At 38.0% G+C, this 16,274-nt stretch overlaps 1 protein-coding gene across 3 annotated transcripts in view; it reads right to left on the bottom strand.

Annotated features, from left to right (window-relative positions):
• Positions 1–16,274, bottom strand: part of ADAMTSL1 (ADAMTS like 1) — a 475,434-nt gene that overhangs the window by 359,482 nt on the left and 99,678 nt on the right. For all 3 annotated transcript variants that reach the window (XM_060102066.1, XM_060102065.1, XM_060102068.1), the window contains exon 4: positions 11,393–11,629. In XM_060102066.1, coding sequence (XP_059958049.1) covers positions 11,393–11,629 — 237 coding nt within the window. The remainder of the gene's footprint in view (positions 1–11,392; positions 11,630–16,274) is intronic.

Raw genomic sequence — 16,274 nt, forward strand, 5'->3', positions numbered from 1 at the left:
TAGAAATACTTACGGTTCTAAATGACTTCTTGCAACCATAATAAATGAAGGGGACACCCACTTAGACTAATGGGTTAGTCATATTAACTGTGTCAAAGAGTGAGATCAGGTCACTTACAGCTAACACAACCTTTAGATTTAGCGTACAGACTTTTGAATCTTTTTTTTTTTTTTTTTTTTTTTTTGCATTACGTGGGCTTCTCACTGCTGTGGCCTCTCCCGTTGCGGAGCACAGGCTCTGGACACACAGGCCCAGCAGCCATGGCTCACGGGCCTAGCCGCTCCGCGGCATGTGGGATCTTCCCGGACCAGGGCACAAACCCGTGTCCCCTGCATCGGCAGGCGGACTCTCAACCACTGCGCCACCAGGGAAGCCCTTGAATCTTTATACTACATTTTTAAAACCTTTTTTTGGAGATATAATTCATATACCCTAAAATTCACCTGTTTGAAGTGTAGAATTCAATGGTTTTAATATGTTCACAGAATTGTGAAAACATCACCAAAATCTGTTTAGCATGCTTTCATCACTCCCAAAAGAAACCCTGTGCCCATCAGCAGTCACCCTCCCACCCCATTCTACTCCAAGCCCCAGCTCTAGGAGACCACTAATTCACTTTTTGTTTCTACAGATTTGCCTATCCTGGACATTTCATATAAATGGAATTATAGAATATGTAACCTTTCGTGACTGGCCTATCTCACTTAGCATCATGTTTTGCAGGTTCATTTATGTTATAGCATGTATCAGTATTTCATTCGTTTTTATTGTGGAATAATATTCCATAGTATGATTAGACCACATTTCATTTATCCATTCATTAGTTGATCCACATTTGGGTTGTTTCTGCTTTTTGGCTATTATGAATACTGCTGCTATAAACATCCGAATATGTTTTTTTTGGTGGACATATGCTTTCATTTCTCTTAGGTATATACATAGGAGTGGAATTGCTGGTTCACACAGTAACTCTATGTTTAACATTTTGAGGAACTGCTAGGCTGTCTTCCAAAGCAGCTGCACCATTCTGTAACAAGAGTCAGGAGCATACCCAGGGCTTCCCTGGTGGCGCAGTGGTTGAGAGTCCGCCTGCCGATGCAGGGGACACGGGTTCGTGCCCCGGTCCGGGAAGATCCCACATGCCACGGAGCAGCTACGCCCGTGAGCCATGGCTGCTGAGCCTGCGCGTCCGGAGCCTGTGCTCCGCAATGGGAGAGGCCACAACAGTGAGAGGCCCATGTACCAGAAAAAAAAAAAAGAAAGAAAGAAAAAGAGTCATACCCACACAAAAAGAATGGCTAGTTGGTGTGAATGTTGTGGTAATTCTCATGGAATCTTCTCATAGGTAATAAGGTGATTCTCCAAAGTTAGAGACAGTAAGTGAAGGAAAAATTGGGCACTATTTTTTCTTTAGCTACTAAAACTGAGGCTATGGACTCCTTGAGGGGAGGGCTTGAGTCCTATTCAGTGCTACATACCCCAGGGGATAGCCTAATGCCCAATAGTAAGCATTAAATATTAGCTGAATGAATAAATAGCTTCAAAAAGGTAAGGGTGTGGTAAGGGATATACTTTGCTCAAGGAGAGGTCTGGCCTTTGCCCTTGGCTCCTGGGAGGCAATTTCTAAACTCTTGTCACTGACCAGTAAGAGTATCTTTGCTTGTCTGGGGCCTTGGGCCATGCCAGAGAGTCCAGGTCAACAATGTGATTTATGATGAGGGCTTTGAACCTCATGGTATCAGCTCAACCTCTGGAGGGGCTAGAGACGAAGGTCAGCCATGAGGGTGCTCAACCAAGTCTATGTGATGAAGTCTCAATAAAAACTGTGGATACCAAGGCTTGGGTGAGTTTTCTTGGTTGGCAGTAGTCCGTACATATTGTCACACACTATTGCTGGGAGAAGTAGGTGCCATCCACACCACTCTTCCAGGAGAGGGCAATTGGAAGGTCTGCACTTGAACTCTTCTGGACCCTGCTGTATGTACCTCTTTCCTTGGCTGATTTTAATCAGTGTCCTTTTGCTGTAATAAACTGTAACTGAGTACAACAGTACAACTCAGCTTTCAGTGAGTTCTGTGTGTCCTAGTGAATTATCAAACCTGAGAGTAGTCTTGAGGAGCCCTGAACTTGAAGTTAGCATAAGAAGTGAGGGTAATTTGGGGAAATCCAAACTTTGTAGTTACTAAGAGTGCTGAAACAATATTAAAGATGATTTGGTAAAATTTAGCATATTCATTATTTCTGCAAACAAGTGTCCCAAAGACTCATTCATGAGACAAAGCATCATAGGATGAATCAAGAAAGCTGCCAGATCTTGGTGGAACTTTCACTTAATAGAACACAGAATTCCGAGGCCAGAGTTCTATGACTCAGCTACACATACTCATATCCCTATTAACAAAGGTGCATGCTTACTGATACTCTGCTTCATTATTAAAATATCTTCTCAGAGGAAAGGTGACATATAATAGAAATAATAGGATTTGAGTTGTAGCTTTGCCTTTTTCTAGTTGTATGACCTTCTATGAGCCAAATCTCCTCATTTATAAGATGGAAATAATACAGATATTCCCCAAAATTGGTACAAGAAGCACATGGTGATATGTGTGGTGCACTCTGAAAACTATACAGCACGAAAAATAATAACATTTGAAAGTTTTTTTCTAAATTAGATTCACACTGCCTTCATCTACTTCACTGAATCTCTTTGGGAAAACAAAATCCATGATTTTGTCTTTCCCAGTGCACACTGAATTTCAAAGGAAAAATTAAATAGATATAACTTTCAAAAAGTTTTTCTGTGAAAGCTGTAGAAAGAAGAGTTTATGTATCTGTGTGTTTGTGTGTGTGACGTATGTTAAACAATAAAACTGTAAAAGTGCTTATTTAAAAAACAACAAAAGAGCACAAAAAATAAAGTTATTATAAAATTTTAAAAAAGAAGGGTTTCTGTCCCACAAATTGAATATCAAGATGAAAAAAGTTCTCATATGGCAAAGAAGTCCTTTCCATGGAGTAGAGATGATACATGAACAAATAAAGGACCCAACTGGGGTGGCAGGAAGGAGATAGTTTGAGATGAATGAATCCCTACGGAGTGTCACTTTCTCTATCTCTTAGCTATTCAAATAGAGAGGATACCTTAAGGAACTACAGTCATTTGACTTCAGTTTTTCCTAAAAGTGACAAATGCTTAAGTTGACTTGTTAACTAACTAGCATGTGATCACAGAAAAGGTTAACCTGACAAATTTTTAATCATACATAAACAGGACAGGGACCATACCAACTTGATGGAATCACACCATTCACTTAAGAAGACGTAAGAGGGAGGAAGAAAGGATATGAATTCACTGAGTGACAATCACATGGCAGCAGTGTGCTATACATACAGTATCTCCTCATCCCTCGTACTGCCCCAAACCAATGCCTGGCCCTTCTCTTATGTTCTACACCCCAGTGAAGAGCAGCAACATGCTTTGCTCAGACTAGAAACCAGAGCATTGTCTTCAACTCTCAATTTTTCTCTCCTATTATATTTCACTAGTCACCAAGTCCAGGGACTCTATCTCCTGATTTGTTTTGAAATCGCCCCTTTTGTTCCCACTACCAATTTTGGGTCCTTTCTAATCCATTGCCCTCAATGCAGATAGAGTACTCTTCCTAAAATACATGTCTCACTTTATCTTGCATCTGCTTGAATTACTTCACTGGCACTCTTTGTCTCTCAATATTGCAAACCCCAAGCTTCTTAATATAGCTTATCTAGCTCCTCATGACACAGGTTCTGACAACCTCTCTAGCCCTTTATTTCTTCACTCTCCTTCTTCAATTCTAGGCGCTAGTTAGGTCTTTCCATCTATCTCTTCCTCGGAGCATTTCTTGATTCCATGTTTGGTCAAATATTCCTTCTACTTATGACAGTCTAAATTTCTCCCACTCTGGCTCTTACAAACTATTCAAAATTATATGTATATATGTACATGTATGTATGTATGTATGTATATGCATATATGAATATGTACTATGTACAAATAAACTGGGATGTGTGTTATTGTGAGTTGCAGTGTGTCCCCCAAAACAGATATGTTGAAGTTATAACCCCAGTGCCTGTGAGTGTGATCTTATTTGGAAATAGATCTTTGCAGATATAATCAAGTCAAGATGAGGTCATACTCAGGCTTCCCTGGTGGCACAGTGGTTAAGAATCTGCCTGCCAATGCAGGGGACACGAGCTTTGGCAAGCAGATTCGAGCCCTGGTTCGGGAAGATCCCACATGCCATGGAGCAACTAAGCCCATGCACCACAACTACTGAGCCTGTGCTCTAGAGCCCGTGAGCCACAACTACTGAGCCCGCATGCCACAACTACTGAAGCCTGTGCTCCTAAAGCCTGTGCTCTGCAACAAGAGAAGCACCGCAACGAGAAGCCCACACACCATGATGAAGAGTAGCTCCTGCTCGACGCAACTAAAGAAAGCCTGTGTATAGCAATGAAGACCCAATGCAGCCAAAAATAAATAAATTAAAAAAAAAAGATGAGGTCATACTCAATTAGAACTGGCCAGAAGCCAATATCACTGGTGTCCTTATAAGAAGAGAAAACAGAGACGTTGGGAGAAAAATGCCGTGTAAAGACAGAGACATACACAGACCCAGAGGGGAGGAGGCCACGTGAAGATGTAGGCATAGATTGACAGCCACCACTAGAAGTTATGAAGAGGCAAAGAGATATTATCCTCAGAGCCTCAGAGAAAGCATCACTCTGATGATACATTGATTTTGGACTTTTAGCCTCTAGAATTGTGGGAGAATAACTTTCTCTTGTTTCAAGCCACCCAGTAAAGAAAGCTACCATGTAAAGAAATTTGGGCTTTCTTTATCCTGATGGTGATAGAATGCAATTGAAATGATTCAAGCAGATAAGAAATGAAGTCAGATCTGTATTTTAGAAAGGAAACTCCTGTTTTCACTGGAAATTCCTGTTCACAGTTAGGTGAATACAGTATAGGGGTAATAGTATACTTTCCTTTACACTTGGCTCATCTCCCCTTAGAGTGTCAGTTCAGGGAGGGCAGGGACTGTGTTTTTTTCCTGTCCATTCATGTATTTCCAGGATCTAGCACACTGCTGATTCTTAAGTAAATATTTATTAAACAAACAAACAAACTGAATTTTTCACAATAGCCCTACAAAGGTACCATTCCTGAGGGATGATATTTAACTCTGTAAGCTCAGTACCCACCAGATTATCAGGAGAACAGATAAACAATGTTCAGAAACTAAGTAATTTGTTAAAATTCAACTAGTAGGCAGTAAAGCAGTTCATTTCATCTTTACTGTGTCACGCAAAGGGGAGAAATAGAAAGATGATGCATTAAATCTCTGAAGCAACGCCATGCTTCCATGTGGAATTAGATTACAAAACACAGAGGGAAAAACAGCCAAGTCTGTGTTTCTGACATCACTACCTTTAGAATGCCTGGTAGACATTTGATAGTAGTGACTTAGGTCACAGACAGAGATGAAGAAATAAGCATTCCATTCAATTCATTTCAAACTACTCACCATAGGAACTGTTAAAAACGTAAAGAACTTCTTTGTTAGGGCTGTGGTTCCTTTTAGTGTCACCACAGTATAAACCTCAAAACTCCATGATCCAATTTATTGCTTATTTCTTTATTGTATTATTCATTTTACAGCAACATTATATAAGGCATTACTGGAAAGGAATTCACCTTTTCCTTTTCGAAACGCCCTGTTTTCTGACACAGCACTGTGCAGTACTATAAATATGCAGATTCATTAAAAAAGACTGGCTTATAATTGCACTTTGTCTTTTGATGTATGTATGTTAGGTAACAACTGATGAATTTCATAAATTATGAAAATAAAACACACTTTTCTGTATTCGACTTCAAAATAACCTCAAAATTATTTTTAACGGCAGCACATGTTCTATCTGTAAATTTATGCTACTCTTTTTTTATATTTAAAACAGAAACAGGCTTTGTGCTTTATAACAAATATAAATGGGGTAATTTGGATAATGAAAATAAATGAATAACAGCAGCACTAATAGAGCTGATCCTATTTGCAATGGCTCATTAACTCTGTACAGGACGCAATTCACTGCCCTGGATCAGGAGTTGATAATGGTGCAGCATGGAGCTATTAGCAAAGAACGGTGCAATAGGAAATTAACAGAAGGTCTGTTCATTCGCTGGGAAGTCAGGATCCCCTTTAGCATGTATAACCACTTTAAACCATGCGTTCACAAAGGCCATAAAGAGGGAAAAGTCAAAGAAATAATTTGAGTACTACTCCTACCACAAGCTAGTACTGATCAAGCTCATAGCAAGCACTTCAATGCAGTTGATCACTTAACCCTCACGGCAATCCTATCAGGTAGTTCCAGATATTATCCTCATTTTGCAGATAAGGAAACTGAGCCTCAAGGACTTGCTCAAAGTCATACATTAATGAGTGGTGGAGCTTAGATTCAAACCCAGGCATTATGACTCCACAGCATTCAGCTCTTAACTCTCCATGGATGACAAATTGCCTTCCTGGCTCTGCTTTATCCCCAAGTTCATCTAGTCTAGAATGATCATGAGCAAATAAAAATCCCAGTGTTTCTCAGTCTGAGATGTAAGGGGAGACACATCAACACAACTACCCCTTGGGGACAATGCTCAGATTCTAGTGGGGATGTCAAGGGGAGGATGTGGTTGGAAAAGACATTCACTAAACCTATTGTCTCCATGTGTAAATGACAGAATTAAAGCTGGACAAGCTTTTGGCCTGTGGGAGAGGCTGAAGAAATAACACAGGGGGCATAGCTAAAAAATGCTGATAAACAGTGACATTCTCTGACCTCTAGTCTGCCATTAACTAGCTGGAAGATCCTGGGAAAATCGCATAACCTAGCACAGCAATATTTCTCAGGGCTGGACTAGATGATCTCAAAGGTAGTGCTTCCACTCTTAGTCACAATTTCTGTGCTCTGGAGAAAGAACAAAAAATAAGTACAGGGTAGTAACTTTCTCACAAGGCAAATGATATTCAATTTAAAGGTTTGTCCTTCATTCCTTCATTCTGAAATCAGGTTCTTATTGCTTTCTTGTTATTAAAACTTCATTTATGAAACGATGGTGAAAGTACATGATAGAAGGTCTCCTTTTCTTTTTGAATGGTCTTAGCAGAATAAGAAGTAGGTTACTTTATCTCATTCTATAAACTTTTTTGAATTGTTACAGGGTTATGAAGTTCCACACAGGGAACCACTGCATTAATATATTTTGCAATTCAAAATGCTCAGGGTACTCTACTTTTCCACAGCACTTGACAGTTTATTAAGCATTTCACATGAAATATCTCACTTGGTACTCTTGCACTGTGCAAGCTAATCTTATTTTGCAGAGTAAACATAGAATTAGGAAGGGTAAGCAACTTGATCAAGATTACACAGATCATTAAACAAAATCCAGATTGTAATCTGTATCTTGTGACTTTAAATGCTATCTGCTTTCTAATCAGCGAGTGGTTCATAAATCTGGCCAAACACTAGGGTCACAGGGAGAGTGTTTGAAAAACATCAAATGGATAAACCTGAATTTCTGGAGGATGGGCCTAAGAGTCATATCTTTTAAGAGCTCTCCAAGGGATTCTGGAGGGCAGTCAAGTTTGGGGACCAGTACTCAACATCACACTGCCTCTGTCCAGCTAGCCTCACCAGGAAGAATAGAGGCTTTGGAGTCAGAGCTGGGTACTTCTGAGCGAGTCCTATAATATACCTGAGCCTCAGTCCTTCATCTGTGAAATGAGGGTAATGCCACCTAATATGCAGAGTTGTAAATATTTTAAAAAATATACGTAAAGTGCCTAGATATGGTAGTTACTAAAAAATGGAGGATATTTTATTATTATTTTTACTACTACTATTACAGTGAATATACTGCCTAATACGATGCCTAATATTACTGAATAAGGTATCTCTTATAAGTAGCAATGATTCTAAAATTTTCCTGAAGCAAATTCACTACAGATAACCCCCTCATTTATGACTTTTGGAACTGTCTGCAGATCCCAGTTCCCTCCTCTGTGAAATAGTTATATTTGTAAATTGCTAAGGTATCTTTTGACTCTAAAAGTCAAAGTCTCCATAATTTTATTTAAGAGTTAAAGCCTCAGATGGTTTTGAGGAAGTGGATTTTAGTTGAGTATTAAACAGGCATAACTGAAGTAACTGGTACTTAAAAATGACAAATCTCTTAGTTACGCTGCCATTTTCTATCAAGGTAAGACTATGTCCAAAGCTAGACATTTGCTTCTCTACAGTTATAATTTATATCTGTCTAGCATCAAAAATATTTGAAGCAGCTTACCAACAAAAAGTGATAATAAGACAACAATGAAGCCAGTAAAAGAGCTGAGAATTCCCCCAAAATGGGGTAGAAATGGAAGAGAAGGGAAAATGGGGCAGAGGAGATGACTTTTTTTCAGGAAGCCAGGAGAAGATCTTTATAAAAACTGAACATTTAAGTTAGCATTAAGATTTTTGACAGTGTTTTTAAGATTATGACCATATGACTTCTTAATGTTTCTTACCAAAGACCACAAATGCTAATCACCCCTATACAGATGCAACCTAAATAAAGGAACTTTTTTCTAAGTAGGATGGAATTAACATATGTCCACTCTTTCAAGGTAGCAGTGAGTGCTTTTCTTTTGTTGACTAACCTCACTCTTGTTCTTCTGAAAAAGTATATACTGCATTTAAGTATTCCATCGTTATTCCTCTATCATTATTTTGTGGATAAGAAAAGTTTTTTAATTGTTTTGATAATGTCAAACTTATTATTGGCAAAGCCAAGTAAATCTTTAGGATTGTTATCCATTTGGGAAAACTTCTATCATATTCCTCTCTCACCTTGCTGTCTTTCTCTCACATTGCTCTCTTTCTGCTCCTTCCCTCCTTTTTAAAAGTCAAGTAGTTTTTAATCATAAAAAAAGGCCATTATGGTAATGGTAGCAAGGATCTAAAAATGATATCACTTACAAATTCATATTAAGTGGTAGTTTTTGATTCCCTGAGCATGATTGATTTGATTTTTTTTTTTTTCTCAGAACTATTCCCCTGCTCTGGTTATAGTCAAAATGAAAACTCCTTCTTGGTTTTAGACATTGTTTCCTTTCTGTTCCTGCTGTCACTGGCCTGGCCCAAGGTTCATGCTTCTCCTCACCTTGACTGCTCTAAGAGCCTCTTTTTCAGCTGGTCTCTTTGCCTCCAGGGTCCTGTAAGTGGTCCCAGCTCCACTTCAAGCATCCTGCAGCTGCAGCTATATTCATCTTTCTAAAGCAGAGCTAGGGTTATGTCTATTCTCCACTAAAACTCTTTCTTGGCCACCCACTGCTGATCATGGTCTTGTCTGCCATTTCAAGACACCATGATTTTCTCCCAAAGTACCTCTCTCTCTCCTTACTGAGTACCTGGCGGGTATCCTGCTCTCTGGCCAAACTACTTGTTAGAATCTAAATGCAACCTGAACTCTTCCATCCCTTTACCTTACTATTGCCTCTAACAAGACAAATAAATGAAGAAAAGAATAATAACTAATTACAATTTCTATGTATGTCACCATTCTATTCAGATATTCTCTAATTTACATTTGTCCCCAAATCTAACAGGTCACACTTATAAGAATCTAAGTTGTGGAGGCATGATTATTCTTGCTTCAGTTGCCAAGGTACATGAAGCCAGCTGGCGGGGTTAGTTTAGGAAAAAAAGAGGCCACATTGAATTCCCATGCAGCAGAAACAAATGAAACCTAATTTGCCAGCCAATCTTGTTTATTTTGTTTCATTCATCAGTATAATATAGTACCCACGACTTTGGACTAGATATCAGGGAACCTGAAATTTAATCCCATTTCTTCCATGACCAACCATATAACTTTCAGAAAATCACACAACTTTTCTGGTCCTTGGTTTTTTCTCATTGACAAAATGGAAACCTGTCTTTCTTTGTTCAAACACTACACATACATAAGAAATTATTATTATGTTTATTTGCTATTCCCTACAACATAGTCCCTTTCTGTATATACTTGCTTTACAATTCTCTGTCATTCCCATAGCTTTTGTAGATTCCATAATTACATCTCAACACCACTGAGAGTTCTAGAGAAGGAAGCAAATACCAAGTATCACAAATGATTCAAATATACTGCTTTTGAGGATGTTGATTAGATCACCTCTTAGGCCTTTCCTAGCTTTAAAATAGTAAAATAGTTACAGATATGTAAACATCACTCCATCCTCCTATCTAAGAAGTGCTTGGACTTGTCACAATTTATTTGTCTCATGATTCTAGACCTCATGAAGGTTTAGTATGTCTGTGTCTCTCTCTCATCTACACAGAACCTTGTAGGACATCTCATACCTCTTGTAGTCATTCACACTATAGCTATTCCTTTTACATCTGAAAACAGATTTAGCTTTTGAATAAACATGTGAATTTGAAACAACAAATTACTGAAACACATTTTAAGTTTATTCTTATATGGCTAGTTGTGCTATCAGAAATTCTGAAGAGAGAAAAATTTCAACCGATGTCTTCTTGGGAGAGGCAAAGATTCTCAAATTGTCTACTACGTGAAATTTAAAAGTATAATGGTCAAGTATAGCACACAGGAAACCGTAGCAACTGCTTGCTCCAAAAACTAGGCTGGTCATCCTAATCCAAAGCATAGACTTTGAAATCAAGATGGCAAATATATTAACTCTCCCTCACCTTACTAACTCCCCACCTAAAGTAGACATTGAAAAATTGATACCAGAAATCTAATCTCTTTGCTCTCCCTGTTAGAGATTTACCTGGCTGAATTCGACCTAGTTGACACTGCCATGCCTTTTCCTACAATTTGTCTAAATTTTCGGCATAACTGTAGTCATGATAGAGAAGCAACAAGTTCTCGTACAGTGTACGTGGAGATTTTAGAGCCAGTCTCATCGAAGCAATTCTGAAGCTCTAAGTAAACGAAAGTTGATGCCTCTGAATACAGATAAACACACACACACACCCCACATTATTTCAGGGACAACCAAGGTAGAGGTAATTTCAGAGTCTAGTACAAAAGTGATATACAATATTGAAGAATTTTTGTTCTTCTATATTGAAGTGAGACTCAAAGGAAAGAAAAACCCTAGTCCATTTTCCTTAACATAATACAGCTCTTGTAGCTTTAACTGAAGCTGAACCTCAATTTTCAAATGGGTCATCATTTGTAAACTCTAGAAAAAGTAACACTGATTCAGATAGCAGGACTACACAAAAGCTACTGACACAAAACCCTCTGGAAAAATAGAATGAAAAGAAGCCAGCACTTACTTGGCACAAACCACTGATGCACATATCCAAAGACTCTGTGTAGCAGCGAGTTCCATCTAAGACTTTAGGTGCAAGTTCAACAACTAGGGCTGTTCCTTTGGCCTGGCACTTGAGGGAACATGGGTTGTCGGGGTCGTTAGACACAGGAAGCCATTCATAAAACTGGCCATGGTGCTTGACATCATTATGAGCTGAGCACTGCTGCGCTCGGAAATCACCTGCTTCTGGTGGGCAGTCCTGGAGAAGAAAAAGAGGGAAGGGAGAAGCACAGGTTAGGAGAACAGCCTCAAACAGAAAACTAGAGCATCTATGTGCTCCAGGTCTTAGGAGACAAAGCAAATGTTCTGTCATTACAGATGGACCCTCCCATAGCATCTGAAAGGTTATATGATTATTTGGCCCTCAGAAGGTAGAGATTTGAGAAGAGTCATCACCTTGAAATATATTTTCTGATAGAAGTGAAATGGGAAAGAAACCAGCTTGAAATAGATCTGATGGATACTAGTTGGGAAAGTAACCTTGAAATATATTTTCTCAAAGATGTTTATTTGTCCATGGATTCCCTCCACATTGTAACATTGTTTTTGTTTCCTTGTAATTTAAGTAGAACTGAGTATAGTCACAGGGTTAGTTAAAATTATCACTGTCATTTTCAGTTCTGATACCAAAAGCTATGACAAAATGTTATTTTAGCAACTAGGAGAAAAAAGTTATGATGATTTTGTTCAAAATTTTTTTCTGGGGTTGTTTGTGAGTTTTTTCTAAAACAGTATACTTAGGCTAGACAGTATACAGAATTAAACATGGAGACCAAAATAGAGAAAACAGCATTTACACCTGAATTTCTTTAGCTTCAGGCAGCATGGCTGAATGTTTTGGACTTCCTCCTCAGATGGGAGTTGGATGCAATATGGTGGGTCTCTATGGGCCTACGTTTCCTTGTGTTTAGAACAGAGGCAATGATAATACTCAGCTGTCAAGGTCATAGTGAGAATTTCATGAGCTTTTGTTGGCCAAATACTGGCACAAGGAAGATAGTACATGGTAGCTATTACTGTGATTATTTAATGAAGCCACTGAAGAGAAAGTGTTGTTGGAGAATTAGGAAAGTCTCTGAATTTGAATTTGAAATCACACTGGCTGAGACCAGCAGAAAACAAGAATGTTTTACATGTATATTTTATAAATGGAATTTTAAAATGTAAAACCATAACTAACCATGGCTATTATCTAATAAATGATAAACTTTAGTGAAAACAATTATGATTTAATTTTAAAAAGACATATATCACCTATCCCTCGGAGAATCTGTTTGATAAGTAGGTCTATTTCATTGTACATGCATTCAGATTAGGATTTATTATGGAAGACTGTAGAATATCCATCTACAACGATGGATATTAATGACAGGGAAGCCTTTCATTAAACTTTTTTATCTTAAATAATGAATTTTCATGTGGCCTTTTAGCAGTTCCTGATTACTACATTATCACTTTTAAGAGTTCTCTTTTACAAGGTTTCTTCCTCTGAAAATCTATTTACATTTAAATAAACATTGTGAGAATAACATTATGCTATTTTATAAAATGAAATGCTGACTCCTCAAATTTCAGTGTTACTATTAAGTAGCATATAAGGCTTTAATATTTCAGAAAGCATTAATTCTTCCTAGGCAAAATGGGTGTAAACAATTACTTATTTCAGTTGAAATTAAACTAGCTCAAAATACAATATAAATTCTCGGGCTTCCCTGGTGGCGCAGCGGTTGAGAGTCCGCCTGCCGATGCAGGGGACACGGGTTCGTGCCCCGGTCCGGAAAGATCCCACATGCTGTGGAGCGGCTGGGCCCGTGAGCCATGGCCGCTGAGCCTGCGTGTCCGGAGCCTGTGCTCCACAATGGGAGGGACCACAACAGTGAGAGGCCCACGTACCGCAAAAAACAAAAAACAAAAAAACAATATAAATTCTGAAAGGCATTTTATTGTTAGTATCATATATGTTCTCAGAGTGAATAAAATGTAGTACTAAAGGAAAAGAATAAATTTTATTTATTCTTTAAATAAATAAAGTATACATGGGTACCCAACAAGGCTTAAGTGATTTTGAATACTGTCTGAAAAAAATTTAAAGATCATTAAACCAGTCAATAAGTGTGTGTTACACTTTGTTGTGATAGTTAGTTGTTCGTTGTAAGAAATAAAACAAAACTCACAATCTGCAAATCCATGCTATTAATCACAAAACAGGCAAATTGTATGCTGCAACACAAACTATCTGAACTCAGATGTTTAACCCCATCTCCTTGCAGACTATGTGATCCAAGATAAGAACACAAACAAATTTCACATTAATTATTCATGAGCTTATGTTCCAAAGGCAAGACCACAACTTGCCCAGTTAAAAATCCTACCATTCTCCAACTAGACCTCATTTACTAGCTTCTGTCCTGAAATAACCCTGTGATTAACTACAGCCCCAAACTCTACAAGTCTTCTTCCCTAAATTCCCCCATCTGAGAAACTACAGAATGCCAAGATGCTTCTTCCCCTTGTTTAGCAAGTTTAATAAAACCAGCTTTATATGATTAACACGTTTCCCTGGTGGCTGCTGCATGGGGGCTTCCACAGTTGAACTGATAGTTTAATTAATAATTTTTAAATAAAGTATTTTCAGTTGCATAATACCTGTCATTCCAAGAGTCAGCTGATTACTCAGTAGTACAGAAGAAATACTGAAGTGGACTCAATAAAGCAGAATACTGAGCAAACTGTTTAGAATGGTCCCAAACTTACCTCATAATTACTTTTACCTTCTTTTTCTATAAATAAAAGTGAATCAGCTATAAGGTAATTTCAGGGTCAGGTTGAATCACCTCTGCATTAAGTAAGAAGGATAATATATAATTAAGAGACCTTTGAGTATGAACCTGAGATACTTTTCTGCATTTATCCAATTGCAAGAAAGGAGTGTCAATTACATTTTAAAATTGATGTTACATCATCTTATTACAGACATAAAACTCCTACAGAATCTCTTATGAGTCCCTGCTGTTCAACAAAATGTGTTGAGTCTTCCCACCTTTACTAAAATAAATAAGACTGAAAGTCAGTCAAAAGTAAAATTACTAAAAAGTGAAGCTAAACTATTAAGACTTTTTGGTTTTCTTTTCAGTGACAAAAAAGTAGACATATTTAAACACATCAGAGAGAATCAACAGGCAGACAGATGTTCCTGTTTGCCATTCACCTATATCTACTAGCTCTGAGAACACCTGCTATAGGTTTTATAAACTTTCACAACCGGAGAAATATCTCTGAGAATAATAATGCTTGCGAACACCTTTACTCACTTTTTATCACTATGGTCTTTCCTCCTGCCCCTACTTCTGTAGGGGTGGGAATATATATTTTGCTAAATTGAGAATGCACTTAAAACCTGGAGTTCAGAGTTGGAAACTGAACTTGAACCTTCTTAATGTTTGAGTTTATTTGTACTTGGCAAAATGCAACTTCCTGTTTTAAGAAAAAGGACTTAAGAGGACTTATAAAACAGGTTCAGAAAGCTTCTTGGACATCAAATCGCTCTTACAAAATAACATTTTCATGATTTAAGTGTAAATGAATCAGAAACATATGAATCAAATTTCCCTTGAAATACACATGTTTAAAAATTAAGGGAAGAAGATTTGGCAAACGCTTCTTTTGTTGAACCCAAAACATCTCAAGCATAGTTCAAGACACTCACTGAACTCCTGATGCATCTGGAATCACCCAGCTGCAGGAGTGGAAACTCAAGCAAAGTCATCATAGTTTCTTGTCCCACAAGTATCATAATAATAATTACAATAACTCTTACATGTATAGAGATTCATCAGGTACAAAGTTTTTAGTTTTGAATTATAATTTGATGCACGAAACCACTATAGTTCTTGATCCTCCTAAAAGTTAGATTTAGAAACTCATAGCCTACCTGCTTTGAAAAATATCTAACATCCTATCCTGGGCATCATCTTTGAAATATCTCATAGGTACTAATGAGGAAGACAAATAAAATTGCTGAAAATTCTCATAGCTATTTGAACTAAACACATCCCCCACCAAGAACCTGGCAAAAAAAAAATGGTGTGGGAAAGATACTCTGGACTAAAGACCCCCAGCTTTCAGCCAGAAACACTGTCCAGTAGAAACAGAGCAAGAGGGAGCAAAGGAATGCATTTCTTGGCCTTCTGTCTATTTCCAACTAACTGTAATGCCTGACGATTGACAACTCTGTGTCAGGCTACTGAGCTAGGGCTTCCTCACTCTGAAAAAAAAATATTTTATTTAACATAGTCAGATGATCCCATGAATTACTGCCTTTAGCCATTTAATACAATATAATACTTTTTCTCTCCAATTTTAAACCACTCAATCCTAACCGTGTCAGAGTTTTCTTCTTTAAAAGCACAAAAATAAAAGCTGACCTTTAATGTACTCCCATTATAATTCATAAAGTCCGTGGAGTTCTGCCATAAATGAATCCAATTCAAAACATTTTCTGGTTAATTAACTAGCCAGTGGGAAAGATAAGATGGATCCCAGATGTCCCCTGATGATGACAGGTGGATCAGATTACATTGTGGGACAAAAGAGGGTCAAGCTTCCCAGAGTTTACTCACTGGGTGAAACGTAGAAGATTATAATCTCAGCAGCTAAGGGTGGTAGCATCAGAAAGGCTCTTAAAATGGTTCTGAAAAAATATAGATTCAGGGTCAGGAGAAACGTAACTTTTTCTCTTTTTAAAGATGACATTTTCCTCCCTGAGGGATACCCTTCTGCTCTACATCTATCCTTAAATATTCGGTGGTTGGCCTTTTCTCCTAATTTTGCTGTTTCATTGAAAT

The sequence above is a fragment of the Mesoplodon densirostris genome, chromosome 6 (genome assembly GCF_025265405.1).
Source record: "Mesoplodon densirostris isolate mMesDen1 chromosome 6, mMesDen1 primary haplotype, whole genome shotgun sequence".
Taxonomy (NCBI): domain Eukaryota; kingdom Metazoa; phylum Chordata; class Mammalia; order Artiodactyla; family Ziphiidae; genus Mesoplodon; species Mesoplodon densirostris.